We start from the raw sequence: 22,127 nt of genomic DNA on the forward strand, positions 1-22,127 counted from the left end.
ACCAGCCCTGGACTGCTGGTGACCCTTTATTTGTTTGTTTAATAAATGATTTCACTCTCACAACATTTCTTTCAAGTTGGTTAGTTGTTACTCACCTTCCCCTAGAGACTCAGGGTTGTAACATTGTGTACTTACTGTATATTTAGAAGACGAACTAAACTAAAGAAACACAACTGTGAGTCATCTGCCTTCACAAAGTGTCTTGTTAATATTGTGAAATCTATACTGTATTTCTTGCCCTGAAAAATATCACCCCATATTTTAAAATTACAACTACTTCCATACTTAAGCCAATAGAAACAACTCTACTTGATGCCAGCAAAGCTGTGATCAACACTTACAAATTTGAAAGTACAGGAATTTCAACATCACTTTATCATCTATAAAACCTTCTTCTACTCTTATCCTAGTGCTGTCATGTGAAGGCTGTGTGCAGGCAGGAGTGGTGGACCCAAAGTGCAGACACACGAAGGAAAACCTTGAACTCCAATGCAACTTTAATGGTGGATGGCAAAAAACAGAAAACTGGCTAAACTGGGAATACAGACACTAAACTGGCAGACAAACTGGCAGACAAACTGGCAGCACACCCAGCATGGGATGATGAAGGTCACAACACAGACAAAGGAACACACAGGGCTTAAATACACAGAGGAGCAATCAAGGAATGGGAAACAGGAGGGAAACACAGCTGGGGCAAATCAGGGCTAACGAGACAAGGGAAGCAAAACCTGATACAATAACCTGAGAAACAGACTTCAAAGTAAAACAGGAAACATAACACAGAGACGTAGACTTGACAAGGGGATACAGCAGACAGGGGAGACAGAGCAACTAAGGAACACAGACAGAAACCAGAAAACAGAACACTAACAAAGAAACCAAAAGACTAGAAATGATAAATAATATCAAAGTCAAAAATTCAATAAAAATGCAAAACTGAAAACTCTGAGTCGACGACCCAGGCACCCTAACAAGTGCTAATATATGTGTCTAAACTCACAAGTAACCATAATAGACCAGAGAAAGAAATCTTATTGATGCAAATCTTCTCTAACACCTTCACGTAGCAGGTATCAAACTGATCAGACACTTCATCTTTTCCTGTTGACAAAAGCTTGATATGGACTTGAATTCTCCATACTTACTGTTCATTTTGTTGAGAATGTCCAAATTACTAAGGTAGACCAAACAGGGGAACCAATGGGACACAGCTTAAAAGTTTCACAATCAAGTGGAGCTGGGTACAGGGGGATGCTGTGAGCTTGCCTGGGATTGGAGCTGTTCTTCCAGGTCCAGGAGAAAAAAAGTTCCATGAAAAGGAAGAGGCAAGTTTTAGATCCTAATCCAAAGTGACTGCTGATAATGGTGAGAGAGAACTGACAGGTGAGTCTGAGCTTACTTTGAAAATCCATAGGGGAAGTGTTCCAGAGGGGAGGAACAGGGCACCAGTGGACAGTCCAGGGCAGTGTTACTGTTGGAGGGTAAGAAGGCAGGTGGATCGGCTGAAGTAAGTGATCCAGGTTCGGTGTGAGAGCCGGCTTGCTTATCTTGATGATGAGGATAGACGGCGAGATTCTCTTCAGCTGTCAGGAGGAAAACTGGGAACAAGATACTGCATCCACAGAAGTAATTATGTGTTACAAATAAAGTTCAGATGTTATTCATTTTATTGACTGATTGATTGATGGATAATATTTTATTCATCGAGAGGGACATTGTTTTAAAGACGATCCGGAGTCTTGGATGATTTAAAAGTATAGTCAATATGTGTGAAATAGACAATAGACAGTTACAATTGGTCAGAATTAGATGATGAATCTTTACATTAATTAACTATAAAATAAAAAGCTATGCCAGCTTCTAGCTTTGCTTAACATTGTATAGAAAAGACCTGATGACACAAAATCTTTAAGTGCAAAAGTGAAACACATGTAAAGTCTGAGGGCTGAAGGCTGGCAAGAAACACAGTCGACTGAATCCAAAAACAGCTGAAAGCCTGTGGCTATAACAATAAACATAGCAGGATTTTTTTTAATGTATTATTTGACAAACTGAGCAACTGATCAAATCACAGCTTGTTCTCTACTACTACTTTTCTTTCCTTATTTGTTCGAGGACTTCTCCAAAATTTATGTTGATCACAATTACTAATAGTCTGGTATAATGAGTATCTGTGGGAGAGATACTGCAGGATAATCTACTTGGACGAGGCAGAGAAACTAAACAACCCTGCGCCCATTATGACGAATACATGCTAAATGTGCAAAAGTATTAGGCCACATCTCTTAAACTTGGTGTTGGCGTTTTCGGTCTCATTGCCACAGATTCAACGCACACTCCACTTATGCATGATGCTGTAACAGGATGCACCACTGCAATAAATCAGTTCAAGAAAATTGTTTCAGCCAAGATATTCCGAGATCAATCATTAAACCTATTATTGCAAAGTGAAAGCATTTAGGAAGCACAGAAATTACATTGAGGTTACAGTGTGTAACAGTACTGACTTAGTGACATGTGACTTAGCACAGAAACTATGAACTGGGAGCTTTGTGGTGCTCCTGTAGGTGTTATTTTCTATCTGAGGTTATACTGAGTGTAGCATGATGTAGACTGTTCTGTTTTTTTCTCTGTATTCCTGCTCTTCAGCTTCAGCATGCACTTATTTGCTTTGTTGGCACAGGAAATGGCAGAGCTCATAAGTAGAAAAGCTCCAGAAACATTTCACACGTAAGCAACAAGTATAGATCTTCTGAGTTTGCTGATGATGCTGTGTTATATTTGACTCATCTCAGGATTCACTCTGTAAGAACTACTTTTTCAAGTTTAATTCAAATGGTCAGTAATAATGGGAAAATGTGTTGGAACTAATTTGGCCTGAACACAGAGTTAACTCTGAGACTATTCTGAGCGCCCCAAAACCCTGTCAGTCCTGTCAAATGTGAAAAACTAACTTAATAAATTAATAGAAATGGGGTATATTTTGATATTCCAACCAAATAATGAAGCTTTCTGAAGCCGTTCTTTAGCAAGACACCGAATGCTGATGTCAGCTGTAACATCTGGATGATGGGAATATGGGTGCATCACATATCTTTACTTCCTTCTTCTTGCAATTTTTTCTTAAAAACACCAGATGCTTATGGGAGAACAGAAAGTTTGCGAAATAATTCTTTTAAGAAAACATTGTCCTTTCTGGCCTGTAATGTTTACACTGTAAACCAGCCAAGTTTAAATGTTGTTAAATAGTAGCTATCCTCTTAATATAAATCATGTCCGAAGCTTTCTACCCCTTTAAATTCAATTTTTTTAGTTAGTTTTCATATCTAAATAACCGGCAAAGTCAAAATGCATAAAAGAGACTTTCACCAGCTGGGCCCACGTCCTCATCTTAGGTTTGACAGTGTTTTAGTAGATAAAGGTGAATGGCTTGGACATGAATTGAGCTGCGGTTTGGGGAAGGCCTCGAAGGGGACTGGCAGATCCCCATGTACTAAATAGAAGTGAAAAAATTAAAGAATTGAACAGGTGAAGGAGGGTGGGGCACATAAATGAGAACGAGCAGCTTGTAGAACTGGGGGAACATATATAGATAAGAACCAGAAGGAGCGTGTTTGGAGGCGTGGTCATGCTCCTGGAATTCAGATACTTTATCTCCAATAAAATGTAAGATCTTTTAGTTTCTGAATTTATGCTTGAATGTGGTTAAAATGCAAAACACTAACACTCGAGCCTGAAAGCAAGGACTGACATCACAATGTCTGCATTCATTTTCCTATTTACAGAGTTTTAAAACAAAATCTTAAGACCAGGACTGCAGCATGGCAGAAAAAGGTTTTGTGAGATAAATGCTACAGAAATATTTACAGTTTTCCCTCCTGAAAAAGTCTTTTGTTCATAAATAATTTTAACTAAAAATATTACCCTTCTGGTCCTTTAGGTTACATTAAATTTAGATTACGTTAAATAACTAATTTACTAAACTTGTTCTTAACGATTCTCCAACAAATGCATTGATGAAATATGTCATGTCATGACTTCCAGCTTCTGTGGAACTCCTCATACTTCCACAATCTAAGAACTGTGTGATGAAATGTGTCATTTTGTAAAGTTCCTCTTTAATCACTGTTAAATTTATTCGTATGAAGAGAGGAGGAGGAAACAGAAACAGCTGAGGCGAATAACTGCAGGAATCATTTCTACTTTTAAGACCTTAACTATTCTGCATCTCCAGATATCTAGTTCTTCACGCTCTCTGGAGAAGAAGGTAGATCACAGGGGAACAAATCATTTACTCACTGTTCTTCAAGCTTTTTGAAAATGGTCAACTCTAGAAGTGTGTTACTGCTGGTCTGCACAGTCTTGGTGGTTGGGGCCATCTGTGGATCAGACGGTAAGATTAAACTTCAGACTCCGTGTAAGAGCTTTCAACTGGCTTTTCTCTGTTTAAAATTCAATTTTTTAAAAGTAATTTCTGTTCCAGCAAAGATTTGGATATCTGCTGCATAACAGTCAGCAGTAAGAAGATTTAGGAAGCAAGTTTTTTGTTCTTTCAGCTGTAGCCTCGGTGGTGTTTAACAGGATTCAAACATAGGCTTAGATTATGTGCAAATTGTATATAAGGCCAGCAAGTACAAAACGGAGTCCTGTTCAAGCCCTGATATAAAAAATCAGTTTGCAACCAGCAGGAATATTCCTGGACTAAATATGAGCAGAAGAATCTAGATTTAATACCCATGCAAGTGAAAGGGAAACACAAACATTAGATGCTGCTTAAAAACCCCCATGGAAATATAGCCCAGTAAGAAGTGATCCAGCTTAATCCCAAATTTACCTGGATAATATGAAATCCTGCTTAACAGAACAGGCCTCTGCTCTTATTGTTTAGGCGCATTCTTGAAGAATATAGTGTCTTAAATGAAGACATAGATTGGTGTAAGTAGCTACTTTGTTAATACTTTTATAATGTTTGCTTTACATTTCTCATTAGTAGAAAACCTACAAGGTGAGGCACAAAATAAATATTTCATGTCACTTAATGTCTGGTAACAGTTCAAAAGTCAGCTTTTGTTTACTTTTGTTAGCAGTTTTATGACATTTTAAACCCAAATTTCACTTTGAGTTTCCTCCCTGTGGGCCAAATATATTCAGTTTTAAACTTCTAATCAGCTCGCCAAGATGGAAAGAGACGACCGTGCTGCGTTGCAGTCACCAACCTCGATATGAGTGCTGAGGTGGTGGGGGAAACATATCGTCAGCAGGCCGCAACACCACCTTGTGTGAAGGCTATAATGTAAGTCAGCACATCTTGTCCTACACACAAACATAAACACAAACAATCTGTATGACCTTCTCTCTTTATTTCCAGTTTCAACACAGAATATGGACCGCTTTGTGCTGATCCAAACGCTCAGTGGGTCAAAGATCGTGAGTTATGCTAAAAGAAACACACACACACACACACACACACACACACACACACACACACGCACACACACACACACACACACACGCACACTAAACCACTTCCTCATTACAGATGATATATATAGAAAGTTTATCAGTCCCACACATTTATGATGTTTCATAAACATCTTTGTTCTGGTATTTTTAAATCATCATTTTTTTAGCTCTCACATCATTGTGGAGGAAATGTTTAGCTGGTTGAGGTTTTGAGTCGTTCACTTATGCAGAGCTGTCTTTAGGTCCAGCCACAGCATTTCCATCAGGTTGAGGTTTACACTTTAACTGGGCCATCGCACCACGTTCTGTTGTGGATTTGCTGATGATAATTTTAAAGCTCCTGTTTTTACCTTTTTATAAAATAGCTGCATAGAGCTGGTTTAACTTCAAAGTGATATTTGGTGTAACTACAGAACTAAGAAAATATGTAGCAGATGAAGGAAATAAGGACAAATGAAACAACAGTGTTGTTTAAAAGTTGTGGGCAACACAGGGATAAAATGGATAAAAATAAGAAATTGTTAAATTTTTTAAATAAAATGGGCTGCAGCTTTCTGGGAGATTATAAAGATATTAGATTTATTGAATGACTGGTGGTCAAAGTTTATTTGGATATCATTTGTCAGAGTCAGCTTTACAAAACATCATGATGTACACAGATAAATGGAATCATAAAAGCAAAAAATAAAGAATAAAAGAAGATTTGAAACTAAATATGTAACTAAACTTAAAAAAAAAAGAAAATCAGTTGGTTCGTCTAAGCATAGATTCACGTCCATTATTAGTCGTCACTATAAAGTCATATAAGAACAAGAACAGAATTAAAAGAGTAAAGTAATAAAAACATTTCAAAGAAAAGTTCAAATAAAATTCATGAGGAGATACTGATGAGCCGACAGGCAGCGATGCTTCACCTCACACTTTGTACTTCATACCCTCGTCATGCTCGCAATGACTGGACAGGAAAGAGAGACAAACAGGAGTTTCAGTTTTTCTCTACAAATACTTTTCATGTGTGTGTGTGTGTGTGTGTGTGCGTGTGTGTGTGTGTGTGTGTGTGTGTGTGTGTGTGTGTGTGTGTAGTGTACAGTAGAATAAGATGCAAATGCCACACTGTAGACTTCCTGGATTTGATTCTTGTTTTTATTAGATTTTAATATTTGAGCCACAGCTCAACAGAGCCACAGTCATTCTGGACTATCCTGCAAGTTCTCCTGGAAACTAAGAGCCAATATTAGAGGTTTTCTGCCTCCATGTTGCTTTTTTCAGCCATGTGGATGAGGGGGCGCCATGTTTAGTTTGTAACTACAAGAGAAAAAGAGTCACTCTTAGACAGTCAAAATGGAAAAAAACCAAAAATAATCGTGGGGTTAGACTCATTACTCATGAAAATGCATAAACTAGTGGTGTCAATCATCAGGCTCTTGACCATATTTGAGCATCTGTGAACTTTGTGTGTGCGAGGCTGTTTCTCAGAAAGCTCTCAGTGAGGTGTTGATAGGCTGAAATACTGAAGTGTCCCTGATAAGAGGTGGAGGTGTGATATGCCACAACCACACACACACAAATGCAAAGACCTACAGAAACCCGTCATCAGTTCTGCCTGCAGATGTTCCTACACTCACCAATAAATAACCAACTCGTAGATTTTGACTCTGGTCAGTGAGCCAGACCACCAGTGAATATGTCGCTAAAGATCCTCTCCATCACTCTCCTCCTGCTCTTTGTGTGTGTGAGCTGCCACTCCTCTAAAGGTAACTGGACTCTTACTTTTCTAAAGAAAAGAGAAATAGAATACATGAAACTGATCACAGCAATGACTATCTCCAACAATGGCTTCTACCTGTTTGTGAATAATGTGCACTTATGACATTTTGGTGTTTTATTGGGCAGGACCACTGTGTAAAGACCACAAACCTTTACATCAGTCATATTCTGGTATCTGCTCAGTCTATAATTGTAAAAAAAAAAATTTCCAGCATTTACTCGACTTCTACCCACCAAGCATCCCTGGAAGCTGTTTTCTGGGCTAAGTTTTGTTAGTCAGTCATGGCATTTTAAAAGGCGTCCTTTACGTCTACATTTAGAAGAAGTTCTGGAGATTTTTATTTTTCAAGTACAACATTCACCTGATTTTTTTTCCATTGCTGGACTGATTGACAGCCACACCATATCCATTCACGCTATACTGCTTACCATTAACAATGTTTATACCTTTTATGTTTATCTACATGCAAACTTTTGTTTTCTGTCACTTATGGGCTTATGTCTCACGCTGCGTTGCATGCCAGGCATATGTTGTAAGACACTTAAACTATCATAACTGCCAACGTATTAGTGTGGCACAGTGGGTGCAGTGGGTTCTTTCAAACAAATTCACTCTGTAAGTAAATCTCACTGCTTTAATTTAGTTTTCTAGTAAAGTCATCATTTCAGTGGGTTTTTGGAGGGGTGCATACATTGTGACTCATTGCATAAGGCATGAAAGCAGGAAATGAGAGAGACGCAGAGAGAGTATAAGATGATATCTTGCAGCTACGGGACAATATTTTTCACCATTCAGTTAATTACCATAATGCCAAAACTGCCCAAAAAGTGCTTGAGGGCCCCCAAGTGGTGAGAACATTGATTTGTTGCACTTGCTTGTTGATTGATTTGCACAAAAAATGCCTGTTCACTGTAACATAATTTCAGGTCACATATTAAAAGTCATCCTCTGTTTAGTGATGTAAGACAAATCAGTTTTTAACCTTTTATCTCTCAGGTACTCGTCATCGTCATCCTGGAAGGATACCACCGTGCTGCCCTGCAGTCACCAAAGGCAATAAGAGAGATGACGTGGTGGGGGAAACGTATCGTGAGCAGGCTGCAACACCACCCTGTGTGAAGGCTATAATGTAAGTCAGCACATGTTGTCCTACATACAAACATATACAATCTCTATAATTTTCTGTCTTTTATTTCCAGTTTTAACACAAAAGATGGACAACTTTGTGCTGATCCAGACGCTCAGTGGGTCAAAGATCGTAAGTCATGCTAAAAGAAACACACAGAGAAATAAATGCAAAGTATTTACAGAGAAAAACTGAAGCTCCTGCTTGTCTGTTTTTCCTCTCTAGTCACTGCCAACATGAGGAAGGTGTGAAGTCTGTCTGCAGCATCAGTATTTCCAGTATTTCCATGTTGACTTCATTTTTTTTAATTCATCATTGGGGTTCAGGTTTTATTTGTCTATTTTTATTTTTTATGTTTTGCTTATTTATGAATCTCTTTCTGTGCATTATGTGTTTATGTGAAGCAAAATGTGGTAATACAAAAATAAACTTTTGTATTATTGAGCAAATATTTTCCTGCTGTTGTTTCAATGCCCACCAGACTCTCACAAAATGTCACACACATCGCTGAATGTATTCCACCAGTGATTTAGTTTAGGATACTCGCTGAGTAGACTGTCCAGGGTTTTTTTTTTTATAAAACTTTGTCTTTTACCCAAGTTCATGCGGCTAACGATGACCATAAGTGGGCCCGGCCAGTGAAACCCAGCGAAACTGTCATGGTCCTGGGTCAAGATGACCCAGCGTTCTTAGTTTTCATGTGTTTTTGTGTTTTGTTTGTTCATGATTTATTCCACAGTTCCTAGGTTGTTTAGTTTAGGTTATTGGATTCCCTCCCTGTGTCTCTGCCCTCTGTGTCCCCCTATGTGTCTGTGTTTATATTGTGTTGTGAGTTCTTGTGAGTTCATGTTAGTGTATTGTTTTGCTTCCTTGTTTCGTCATGGCCAATCAGTTCCACCTTTGTTGCCACCTGTTCCTTGTTCCCTCATGTTCCTGTCTGTGTATTTAGTGTGTGTCATCTCGTCCTCGTTGCTGTTTCGTCTGTGTGTTTTCCTGCGTCTCCCTGCATCTCCGTCTCAGGTTTCAGGTTTCAGTTCTGTGCTTTGTTAGTTTTTTCCAGTTTAGGTTTTGCTTTGTTTCCGTCCTCACTTTCGCCGTTTGTTTGCATCACCTCCTTATGAATAAACTCACTTGCATCTCAGCTGCCTGCATCTTGGGTCCTAACGCTCCACCTGCACCGACTGCCACAGCGGATGTGACAGAAACTACATATATATTCAAGAGTCAAGATTGTTTTTTGCTTAGCTGCATAGTTATACAAGTACAACACGCAGTGAAATGTGACCTGATACGCTCCTCGACTGTGCACAAAAAGAGAGAGAACATTAAATACAGTAAGTGAACATATACAAAGAGGTGCAGCAAGTGAGCGAGTTATATACATTATTTAAATAAAATAGAATAAAACAATCTGGAAATTTGCAGTTCGAAACTGAGAAGGTACATTGTGTGAGTGTTAAAGTGTCTTGTGCTGTTGTGAAGCCAGATGGAGACACAGACACACACATTGACATTTTGAGAAATAATCGATTAATTTAGTAATCTGAAGGTAAGGGCAAAGGTCACTTCCTGTTTAGCGAGCAGTCAGAGAAGCTGCTCAGTGACAGTCTAGCTCCAAATTTCCAGTGTGTCAATCACTTTTAAAGGCTTAATTAAACCAAAGCATTTCTTAGCATAACTTTCTAAGAAATCTTCTTTACGTTTGCAGATTATTGTGTAGTCTTATCTGTGGAGTAAACCTGTATTTAATCTCTGTGTTGACATCAGTTTTTCATTGCACCAAATATTTTGAATCCATCATTAGAGTTCTGGCTTTTTTTTTCTTTTTTTCTTGCTCATATATCAATTTATTTCTGTTTTTATGCATTTATGCAAAACAAATTTTTACCTGTGAAAAACAATATAAGAATAAATCTTTGTATTATTGAGCAAATATTTTCCAATAGTGTGAATGCTCACCTGACACACACAAAATGTCACACATTTTCTAATACAAGAACTGGAGTTTTTTCCTTTGATTTGACCACATCCACCAGCCCTGGACTGCTGGTGACCCTTTATTTGTTTGTTTAATAAATGATTTCACTCTCATGACACTTCTTTCAAGTTGGTTAGTTGTTACTCACCTTCCCCTAGAGACTCAGGGTTGTAACATTGTGTACTTACTTACTGTATATTTAGAAGACGAACTAAACTAAAGAAACACAACTGTGAGTCATCTGCCTTCACAAAGTGTCTTGTTAATATTGTGAAATCTATACTCGATTTCTTGCCCTGAAAAATATCACCCCATATTTTAAAATTACAACTACTTCCATACTTAAGCCAATAAAAACAACTCTACTTCATGCCAGCAAAGCTGTGATCAACGCTTACAAATTTGAAAGTACAGGAATTTCTATATCACTTTATCATCTATAAAACCTTCTTCTACTCTTATCCCAGTCCCATAATAGACCAAAAAAAGAAATCTTATTGATGCAAATCTTCTCTAACACCTTCACGTAGCAGGTATCAAACTGATCAGACACTTCTTCTCTTCCTGTTGACAAAAGCTTGATATGGACTTGAATTCTCCATACTTACTGTTCATTTTGTTGAGGATGTCTAAATTACTAAGGTAGACCAAACAGGGGAACCAATGGGACACAGCTTAAAAGTTTCACAATCAAGTGGAGGTGGGTACAGGGGGATGCTGTGAGCTTGCCTGGGATTGGAGGGGTTCTTCCAGGTCCAGGAGAAAAAAAGTTCCATGAAAAGGAAGAGACAAGTTTTAGATCCTAATCCAAAGTGACTGCTGATAATGCTGAGAGAGAACTGACAGGTGAGTGTGAGCTTACTTTGGAAATCCATAGGGGAAGTGTTCCAGAGGGGAGGAACAGGGCACCAGTGGACAGTCCAGGGCAGTGTTACTGTTGGAGGGTAAGAAGGCAGGTGGATCGGCTGAAGTAAGTGATCCAGGTTCGGCTTGCTTATCTTTACAATGAGGATAGACGGCAAGATTCTCTTCAGCCATCAGGAGGAAACTGGGAACAAGATGCTGCATCCACAGATGTAATTATGTGTTACAAATAAAGTTCAGATGTTATTCATTTTATTGACTGATTGATTGATGGATAATATTTTATTCATCGAGAGGGACATTGTTTTAAAGACGATCCGGAGTCTTTAGAGGATGATTTAAAAGTATAGTCAATATGTGTGAAATAGACAATAGACAGTTACAATTGGTCAGAATTAGATGATGAATCTTTACATTAATTAACTATAAAATAAAAAGCTATGCCAGCTTCTAGCTTTGCTTAACATTGTATAGAAAAGACCTGATGACACAAAATCTTTAAGTGCAAAAGTGAAACACATGTAAAGTCTGAGGGCTGAAGGCTGGCAAGAAACACAGTCGACTGAATCCAAAAACAGCTGAAAGCCTGTGGTTATAACAATAAACATAGCAGGATTTTTTTAAATGTATTATTTGACAAACTGAGCAGCTGATCAAATCACAGCTTGTTCTCTACTACTACTTTTCTTTCCTTATTTGTTTGAGGACTTCTCCAAAATTTATGTTGATCACAATTACTAATAGTCTGGTATAATGAGTATCTGTGGAAGAGATACTGCAGGATAATCTACTTGGACGAGGCAGAGAAACTAAACGAACCTGCGCCCATCATGACAACTACATGCTAAATGTGCAACAGTATTGGGCCACATCTCTTGATCTTGGTGTTGGCGTTTTCGGTCTCATTGCCACAGATTCAGAGCACACTCCACTCATGCATGATGCTGTAACAGGATGCACCACTGCAATAAATCAGTTCATGAAATTTATTCCAGCCAAGATATCCCGAGATCAATCATTAAACCTATTATTGCAAAGTGAAAGCATTTAGGAAGCACAGAAATTACATTGAGGTTACAGTGTGTAACAGTACTGACTTAGTGACATGTGACTTAGCACAGAAACTATGAACTGGGAGCTTTGTGGTGCTCCTGTAGGTGTTATTTTCTATCTGAGGTTATACTGAGTGTAGCATGATGTGGACTGTTCTGTTTTTTCCTCCTCTTCAGCTTCAGCATGCACTTATTTGCTTTGTTGGCACAGGAAATGGCAGAGCTCATAAGTAGAAAAGCTCCAGAAACATTTCACACGTAAGCAACAAGTATAGATCTTCTGAGTTTGCTGATGATGCCGTGTGTTATATTTGACTCGTCTCAGGATTCACTCTGTAAGAACTACTTTTTCAAGTCTAATTCAAACGGTCAGCAATAATGGGAAAATGTGTGGCTACTAATTTGGCCTGAACACAGAGTTAACTCTTTTTTTTTTTCTTTTTTCTTTTTTTTCCTTTTTTTTAACCTGTCCTGTTTGGTTCTTTTGCCATCAGAATTATTGTCTAAAGGCGAAGAAAGATGCCCAATGGATTTACTTTACCAAATTGACCATCCCAGCCTTGCCGTAATGGTCCATTTGATTCACCTTTTATTGTTTATTTTATTTTCACTTGCTGAATACGGGACAGACTTAACTGGGGGAAAGAAAGAGGGAAAGAAAAACAGCGGGGAAGAGGGACGGGGAAAAAGGGCAAAAAACCAAAAACCAACAGAATAAGCAGACAAAAAAATACATATATCGATCATCTGGATCACCTGTTGAGAAAGAAAGAAGAAAGCAAGCAGAAGAAAATGAGAGTAATAAACAACATCACAATGATATATGGGAATATGACAGTAAATACTAAATGTTAAACATTATTGTGCAGCACGTAAGATCGACAGCGCACAGTGTGCTTTGAAGTAAGAGCCAAAAAGGGTGTAGTTTGTGTGTGATCACCTGTGTGTACACCTGTGAGCATGGACGCGCTTGGTTTTTTTTTTGTTTCGGTTTTTTTTAAAGGTTCCTTCATGTAATGATCTGCTAGAGGGTGTGGGGGGCCACTGCCCCGTCCTCCAGGGCATGACGCAGGTATGGAGGAGATCAAAACTCCAGACGTCCAGAGGCCCCCAGAACACAAGAGACCAAGGAAGACCAACAGAGGGGCAGCCGCGCCACTATCCCAGAAAGAGCTGAGGAGAGTCCCAGATGAGGGGTCACTCAGCAGCCGTGGAGCAGAAGCCAGGGGGGTTGCAGTGACGTGCCCGTGAGCTCCGCCGGCAGCCAGCTGTGCCTGAGTGACCGAGCCCCGGGCCGAGAGGCCGAGGGCACCCCGCCTCCGAAGTGGCCCAAGCGAGCCCCAGGCTCCAGGCCCCGATAAGCAGCCGCCAAGGAGTGAGCCGGTGTGTACCTGGGCGCCCACCCCCGGACACAGAGAACCACCAACGCACCGATGTCTGAGGGCGTCCACCACCGGCAGGGGAAGTGGTGGGGGAGAGAGGCCTCCAAACCTTGGAGGGCCTGAGATGTCCCCAGAGAGGTGGCGTCTGATACCCAACCTGACATATAGACACAGACATACAGGCACACACAGATACAAACATCCATTCCCACCCTCATGCTCTCATAGGCAATTGTTCCACACTCAACCAACGCGGAGACAGACATAAAGAGACGCTGTACACACAATCACTCTCCCAAAGCGTACTCTAAGAACCGGGTCTGGGTACCCTTGCCCCTGGAGGGGGAAGCTGCACCCAGACCCAGGTGGTGTTACCCTTTTCCCTGCGGTGGGGAGAAGCAGACCGCCCCGACTCCGCAGCAGTAGGGAGGCCCCACATTCCAGACCCCAGTCGGACGGCCAACTCCTCCTCCTGGCCCCCCGCTCCAGCAGGCCGTTAACACAGAGTTAACTCTGAGACTATTCTGAGCGCCCCAAAACCCTGTCAGTCCTGTCAAATATGAAAAAATAACTTAATAAATTAATAGAAATGGGGTATATTTTGTTATCCCAACCAAATAATGAAGCTTTCTGAAGCCGTTCTTTAGCAAGACACCGAATGCTGATGTCAGCTGTAACATCTGGGTGATGGGAGTATGGGTGCATCACACGTCTTTACTTCCTTCTTCTTGCAATTTTTTCTTAAAAACACCAGATGCTTATGGGAGAACAGAAAGTTTGCGAAATAATTCTTTTAAGAAAACATTGTCCTTTCTGGCCTGTAATGTTTACACTGTAAACCAGCCAAGTTTAAATGTTGTTAAATAGTAGCTATCCTCTTAATATAAATCATGTCCGAAGCTTTCTACCCCTTTATATTCAGTTTTTTTAGTTAGTTTTCATATCTAAATAACCTGCAAAGTCAAAATGCATAAAAGAAACTTTCACCAGCTGGGCCCACGTCCTCATCTTAGGTTTGACAGTGTTTTAGTAGATAAAGGTGAATGGCTTGGACATGAATTGAGCTGCGGTTTGGGGAAGGCCTCGAAGGGGACTGGCAGATCCCCATGTACTAAATAGAAGTGAAAAAATTAAAGAATTGAACAGGTGAAGGAGGGTGGGGCACATAAATGAGAACGAGCAGCTTGTAGAACTGGGGGAACATATATAGATAAGAACCAGAAGGAGCGTGTTTGGAGGCGTGGTCATGCTCCTGGAATTCAGATACTTTATCTCCAATAAAATGTAAGATCTTTTAGTTTCTGAATTTATGCTTGAATGTGGTTAAAATGCAAAACACTAACACTCGAGCCTGAAAGCAAGGACTGACATCACAATGTCTGCATTCATTTTCCTATTTACAGAGTTTTAAAACAAAATCTTAAGACCAGGACTGCAGCATGGCAGAAAAAGGTTTTGTGAGATAAATGCTACAGAAATATTTACAGTTTTCGCTTCTGAAAAAGTCTTTTGTTCATAAATAATTTTAACTAAAAATATTACCCTTTTGGTCCTTTAGGTTACATTAAATTTAGATTACGTTAAATAACTAATTTACTAAACTTGTTCTTAACGATTCTCCAACAAATGCATTGATGAAATATGTCATGTCATGACTTCCAGCTTCTGTGGAACTCCTCATACTTCCACAATCTAAGAACTGTGTGATGAAATGTGTCATTTTGTAAAGTTCCTCTTTAATCACTGTTAAATTTATTCGTATGAAGAGAGGAGGAGGAAACAGAAACAGCTGAGGCGAATAACTGGAGGAATCATTTCTACTTTTAACACCTTAACTATTCTGCATCTCCAGATATCTAGTTCTTCACGCTCTCTGGAGAAGAAGGTAGATCACAGGGGAACAAATCATTTACTCACTGTTCTTCAAGCTTTTTGAAAATGGTCAACTCTAGAAGTGTGTTACTGCTGGTCTGCACAGTCTTGGTGGTTGGGGCCATCTGTGGATCAGACGGTAAGATTAAACTTCAGACTCCGTGTAAGAGCTTTCAACTGGCTTTTCCCTGTTTAAAATTCAATTTTTTAAAAGTAATTTGTGTTCCAGCAAAGATTTGGATATCTGCTGCATAACAGTCAGCAGTAAGAAGATTTAGGAAGCAAGTTTTTTGTTCTTTCAGCTGTAGCCTCGGTGGTGTTTAACAGGATTCAAACATAGGCTTAGATTATGTGCAAATTGTATATAAGGCCAGCAAGTACAAAACGGAGTCCTGTTCAAGCCCTGATATAAAAAATCAGTTTGCAACCAGCAGGAATATTCCTGGACTAAATATGAGCAGAAGAATCTAGATTTAATACCCATGCAAGTGAAAGGGAAACACAAACATTAGATGCTGCTTAAAAACCCCCATGGAAATATAGCCCAGTAAGAAGTGATCCAGCTTAATCCCAAATTTACCTGGATAATATGAAATCCTGCTTAACAGAACAGGCCTCTGCTCTTATTGTTTAGGCGCATTCTTGAAGAATATAGTGTCTTAAATGAAGACATAGATTGGTGTAAGTAGCTACTTTGTTAATACTTTTATAATGTTTGCTTTACATTTCTCATTAGTAGAAAACCTACAAGGTGAGGCACAAAATAAATATTTCATGTCACTTAATGTCTGGTAACAGTTCAAAAGTCAGCTTTTGTTTACTTTTGTTAGCAGTTTTATGACATTTTAAACCCAAATTTCACTTTGAGTTTCCTCCCTGTGGGCCAAATATATTCAGTTTTAAACTTCTAATCAGCTCGCCAAGATGGAAAGAGACGACCGTGCTGCGTTGCAGTCACCAACCTCGATATGAGTGCTGAGGTGGTGGGGGAAACATATCGTCAGCAGGCCGCAACACCACCCTGTGTGAAGGCTATAATGTAAGTCAGCACATCTTGTCCTACACACAAACATAAACACAAACAATCTGTATGACCTTCTCTCTTTATTTCCAGTTTCAACACAGAACATGGACCGCTTTGTGCTGATCCAAACGCTCAGTGGGTCAAAGATCGTGAGTTATGCTAAAAGAAACACACACACACACACACACACACACACACATGAAAAGTATTTGTAGAGAAAAACTGAAACTCCTGTTTGTCTCTCTTTCCTGTCCAGTCATTGCGAGCATGACGAGGGTATGAAGTACAAAGTGTGAGGTGAAGCATCGCTGCCTGTCGGCTCATCAGTATCTCCTCATGAATTTTATTCAAACTTTTCTTTGAAATGTTTTTATTACTTTACTCTTTTAATTCTGTTCTTGTTCTTATATGACTTTATAGTGACGACTAATAATGGACGTGAATCTATGCTTAGACGAACCAACTGATTTTCTTTTTTTTTAAGTTTAGTTACATATTTAGTTTCAAATCTTCTTTTATTCTTTATTTTTTGCTTTTATGATTCCATTTATCTGTGTACATCATGATGTTTTGCAAAGCTGACTCTGACAAATGATATCCAAATAAACTTTGACCACCAGTCATTCAATAAATCTAATATCTTAATAATCTCCCAGAAAGCTGCAGCCCATTTTATTTAAAAAATTTAACAATTTCTTATTTTTATCCATTTTATCCCTGTGTTGCCTACAACTTTTAAACAACACTGTTGTTTCATTTGTCCTTATTTCCTTCATCTGCTACATATTTCTTAGTTCTGTAGTTACACCAAATATCACTTTGAAGTTAAACCAGCTCTATGCAGCTATTTTATAAAAAGGTAAAAACAGGAGCTTTAAAATTATCATCAGCAAATCCACAACAGAACGTGGTGCGATGGCCCAGTTAAAGTGTAAACCTCAACCTGATGGAAATGCTGTGGCTGGACCTAAAGACAGCTCTGCATAAGTGAACGACTCAAAACCTCAACCAGCTAAACATTTCCTCCACAATGATGTGAGAGCTAAAAAAATGATGATTTAAAAATACCAGAACAAAGATGTTTATGAAACATCATAAATGTGTGGGACTGATAAACTTTCTATATATATCATCTGTAATGAGGAAGTGGTTTAGTGTGCGTGTGTGTGTGTGTGTGTGTGTGCGTGTGTGTGTGTGTGTGTGTGTGTGTGTGTGTGTGTGTGTGCGTGTCTGTGTGAGTGTGTGTGTGTGTGTGTGTGTAGTGTACAGTACAATAAGATGCAAATGCCACACTGTAGACTTCCTGGATTTGATTCTTGTTTTTATTAGATTTTAATATTTGAGCCACAGCTCAACAGAGCCACAGTCATTCTGGACTATCCTGCAAGTTCTCCTGGAAACTAAGAGCCAATATTAGAGGTTTTCTGCCTCCATGTTGCTTTTTTCAGCCATGTGGATGAGGGGGAGCCATGTTTAGTTTGTAACTACAAGAGAAAAAGAGTCACTCTTAGACAGTCAAAATGGAAAAAAACCAAAAATAATCGTGGGGTTAGACTCATTACTCATGAAAATGCACAAACTACTGGTGTCAATCATCAGGCTCTTGACCATATTTGAGCATCTGTGAACTTTGTGTGTGTGAGGCTGTTTCTCAGAAAGCTCTCAGTGAGGTGTTGATAGGCTGAAATACTGAAGTGTCCCTGATAAGAGGTGAAGGTGTGATATGCCACAACCACACACACACAAATGCAAAGACCTACAGAAACCCGTCATCAGTTCTGCCTGCAGATGTTCCTACACTCACCAATAAATAACCAACTCGTAGATTTTGACTCTGGTCAGTGAGCCAGACCACCGGTGAATATGTCGCTAAAGATCCTCTCCATCACTCTCCTCCTGCTCTTTGTGTGTGTGAGCTGCCACTCCTCTAAAGGTAACTGGACTCTTACTTTTCTAAAGAAAAGAGAAATAGAATACATGAAACTGATCACAGCAATGACTATTTCCACCTGTTTATGAATAATGTGCACTTATGACATTTTGGTGTTTTATTGAGCAGGACACTGTGTAAATACCACAAACCTTTACATCAGTCATATTCTGGTATCTGCTCAGTCTATAACTGTAACATTTTTATCCAGCATTTACTCGACTTCTACCCACCAAGCATCCCTGGAAGCTGTTTTCTGGGCTAAGTTTTGTTAGTCAGTGATGGCATTTTAAAAGGCGTCCTTTACGTCTACATTTAGAAGAAGTCTTGGAGATTTTTTCAAGTACAACATTCACCTGATTTTTTTTTTTTCCATTGCTGGACTGATTGACAGCCACACCATATCCATTCACGCTATACTGCTTACCATTAACAATGTTTATACCTTTTATGTTTATCTACATGCAAACTTTTGTTTTCTGTCACTTATGGGCTTATGTCTCACGCTGCGTTGCATGGCAGGCATACGTTGTAAGACACTTAAACTATCATAACTGCCAACTTATTAGTGTGGCACAGTGGGTGCAGTGGGTTCTTTCAAACAAATTCACTCTGTAAGTAAATCTCACTGCTTTAATTTAGTTTTCTAGTAAAGTCATCATTTCAGTGGGTTTTTGGAGGGGTGCATACATTGTGACTCATTGCATAAGGCATGAAAGCAGGAAATGAGAGAGACGCAGAGAGAGTATAAGATGATATCTTGCAGCTACAGGACAATATTTTTCACCATTCAGTTAATTACCATAATGCCAAAACTGCCCAAAAAGTGCTTGAGGGCCCCCAAGTGGTGAGAACATTGATTTGTTGCACTTGCTTGTTGATTGATTTGCACAAAAATGCCTGTTCACTGTAACATAATTTCAGGTCACATATTAAAAGTCATCTTCTGTTTAGTGATGTAAGACAAATCAGTTTTTAACCTTTTATCTCTCAGGTACTTGTCATCGTCAACCTGGAAGGATACCACCGTGCTGCCCTGCAGTCACCAAAGGCAATAAGAGAGATGACGTGGTGGGGGGAAACGTATCGTGAGCAGGCTGCAACACCACCCTGTGTGAAGGCTATAATGTAAGTCAGCACATGTTGTCCTACATACAAACATATACAATCTCTATAATTTTCTGTCTTTTATTTCCAGTTTTAACACAAAAGATGGACAACTTTGTGCTGATCCAGACGCTCAGTGGGTCAAAGATCGTAAGTCATGCTAAAAGAAACACACAGAAATAAATGCAAAGTATTTACAGAGAAAAACTGAAGCTCCTGCTTGTCTGTTTTTCCTCTCTAGTCACTGCCAAAATGAGGAAGGAGTGAAGTCTGTCTGCTGCATCAGTATTTCCAGTATTTCCATCACCATTAAAGGCTTATTCAAACCAGAGCGCTTTCTCAGCCTGACTGTCTTAAAACTTTCTTTTTTGCATTTGTAGATTAATTTTTACTCTTACCTGTGGAGTAACCCTGTATTTTATTCATGCTGTTGACTTCATTGTTTTTTAATTCATCATTGGGGTTCTGGTTTTATTTGTCTTTTTTTATTTTTTATGTTTTGCTTATTTGTGAATCTCTTTCTGTGCATTATGTGTTTATGTGAAGCAAAATGTGGTAATACAAAATAAACTTTTGTATTATTGAGCAAATATTTTCCTGCTGTTGTTTCAATGCCCACCAGACTCTCACAAAATGTCACACACATCGCTGAATGTATTCCACCAGTGATTTAGTTTAGGATACTCGCTGAGTAGACTGTCCAGGTTGTTTTTTTTTTATAAAACTTTATCTTTTACCCAAGTTCATGCAGCTAACGATGACCATAAGTGGGCCCGGCCAGTGAAACCCAGCGAAACTGTCATGGTCCTGGGTCAAGATGACCCAGCGTTCTTAGTTTTCATGTGTTTTTGTGTTTTGTTTGTTCATGATTTATTCCACAGTTCCTAGGTTGTTTAGTTTAGGTTACTGGATTCCCTCCCTGTGTCTCTGCCCTCTGTGTCCCCCTATGTGTCTGTGTTTATATTGTGTTGTGAGTTCTTGTGAGTTCATGTTAGTGTATTGTTTTGCTTCCTTGTTTCGTCATGGCCAATCAGTTCCACCTTTGTTGCCACCTGTTCCTCGTTCCCTCATGTTCCTGTCTGTGTATTTAGTGTGTGTCATCTCGTCCTCGTTGCTGTTTCGTCTGTGTGTTTTCCTGCGTCTCCCTGCATCTCCGTCTCAGGTTTCAGGTTTCAGTTCTGTGCTTTGTTAGTTTTTTCCAGTTTAGGTTTTGCTTTGTTTCCGTCCTCACTTTCGCCGTTTGTTTGCATCACCTCCTTATGAATAAACTCACTTGCATCTCAGCTGCCTGCATCTTGGGTCCTAACGCTCCACCTGCACCGACTGCCACAGCGGATGTGACAGAAACTACATATATATTCAAGAGTCAAGATTGTTTTTTGCTTACCTGCATAGTTATACAAGTACAACACGCAGTGAAATGTGACCTGATACGCTCCTCGACTGTGCACAAAAAGAGAGAGAACATTAAATACAGTAAGTGAACATATACAAAGAGGTCATTATGTGCAGCAAGTGAGCGAGTTATATACATTATTTAAATAAAATAAAATAAAACAATCTGGAAATTTGCAGTTCGAAACTGAGAAGGTACATTGTGTGAGTGTTAAAGTGTCTTGTGCTGTTGTGAAGCCAGATGGAGACACACACACACATTGACATTTTGAGAAATAATCGATTAATTTAGTAATCTGAAGGTAAGGGCAAAGGTCACTTCCTGTTTAGCGAGTAGTCAGAGAAGCTGCTCAGTGACAGTCTAGCTCCAAATTTCCAGTGTGTCAATCACTTTTAAAGGCTTAATTAAACCAAAGCATTTCTTAGCATAACTTTCTAAGAAATCTTCTTTACGTTTGCAGATTATTGTGTAGTCTTATCTGTGGAGTAAACCTGTATTTAATCTCTGTGTTGACATCAGTTTTTCATTGCACCAAATATTTTGAATCCATCATTAGAGTTCTGGCTTTTTTTTTCTTTTTTTCTTGCTCATATATCAATTTATTTCTGTTTTTATGCATTTATGCAAAACAAATTTTTACCTGTGAAAAACCATATAAGAATAAATCTTTGTATTATTGAGCAAATATTTTCCAATAGTGTGAATGCTCACCTGACACACACAAAATGTCACACATCTTCTAATACAAGAACTGGAGTTTTTTCCTTTGATTTAACCACATCCACCAGCCCTGGACTGCTGGTGACCCTTTATTTGTTTGTTTAATAAATGATTTCACTCTCATGACACTTCTTTCAACTTGGTTAGTTGTTACTCACCTTCCCCTAGAGACTCAGGGTTGTAACATTGTGTACTTACTTACTGTATATTTAGAAGACGAACTAAACTAAAGAAACACAACTGTGAGTCATCTGCCTTCACAAAGTGTCTTGTTAATATTGTGAAATCTATACTCGATTTCTTGCCCTGAAAAATATCACCCCATATTTTAAAATTACAACTACTTCCATACTTAAGCCAATAAAAACAACTCTACTTGATGCCAGCAAAGCTGTGATCAACACTTACAAATTTGAAAGTACAGGAATTTCTATATCACTTT

At 39.1% G+C, this 22,127-nt stretch overlaps 2 protein-coding genes across 5 annotated transcripts; both read left to right on the forward strand.

The window, feature by feature from the left end:
• The first annotated feature begins 1,450 nt into the window (after positions 1 to 1,450).
• Positions 1,451 to 8,648, forward strand: LOC109200480 (uncharacterized). The gene is made up of 7 exons (XM_019356055.1): positions 1,451 to 1,510; positions 4,238 to 4,396; positions 5,173 to 5,296; positions 5,372 to 5,430; positions 8,231 to 8,363; positions 8,434 to 8,492; positions 8,586 to 8,648. Exons 2-7 carry the CDS (start codon positions 4,324 to 4,326, stop codon positions 8,609 to 8,611), a joined length of 474 nt encoding a protein of 157 aa, XP_019211600.1. The 5' UTR covers positions 1,451 to 1,510; positions 4,238 to 4,323; the 3' UTR covers positions 8,612 to 8,648.
• Positions 8,649 to 11,248: 2,600 nt separating this feature from the next.
• Positions 11,249 to 20,129, forward strand: LOC109200481 (C-C motif chemokine 18-like). 4 transcript variants are annotated; one of them, XR_003217307.1, is made up of 5 exons: positions 11,249 to 11,308; positions 15,489 to 15,647; positions 16,406 to 16,547; positions 16,623 to 16,681; positions 16,789 to 17,182. XR_003217307.1 is itself a non-coding variant. In XM_025904210.1 (5 exons), exons 2-5 carry the CDS (start codon positions 15,575 to 15,577, stop codon positions 19,834 to 19,836), a joined length of 282 nt encoding a protein of 93 aa, XP_025759995.1. In that variant the 5' UTR covers positions 11,249 to 11,308; positions 15,489 to 15,574; the 3' UTR covers positions 19,837 to 20,129. The 4 variants fall into 4 exon arrangements, 2 of the variants coding, with proteins under 2 accessions (XP_025759995.1, XP_019211602.1); XM_025904210.1 differs by lacking the exon at positions 16,789 to 17,182 and adding an exon at positions 19,811 to 20,129 and having other exon boundaries at positions 16,424 to 16,547; XM_019356057.2 differs by having other exon boundaries at positions 16,424 to 16,547.
• Positions 20,130 to 22,127: the final 1,998 nt, after the last annotated feature.

Source organism: Oreochromis niloticus, unplaced genomic scaffold (assembly GCF_001858045.2).
Source record: "Oreochromis niloticus isolate F11D_XX unplaced genomic scaffold, O_niloticus_UMD_NMBU tig00000329_pilon, whole genome shotgun sequence".
Classification (NCBI taxonomy): Eukaryota; Metazoa; Chordata; class Actinopteri; order Cichliformes; family Cichlidae; genus Oreochromis; species Oreochromis niloticus.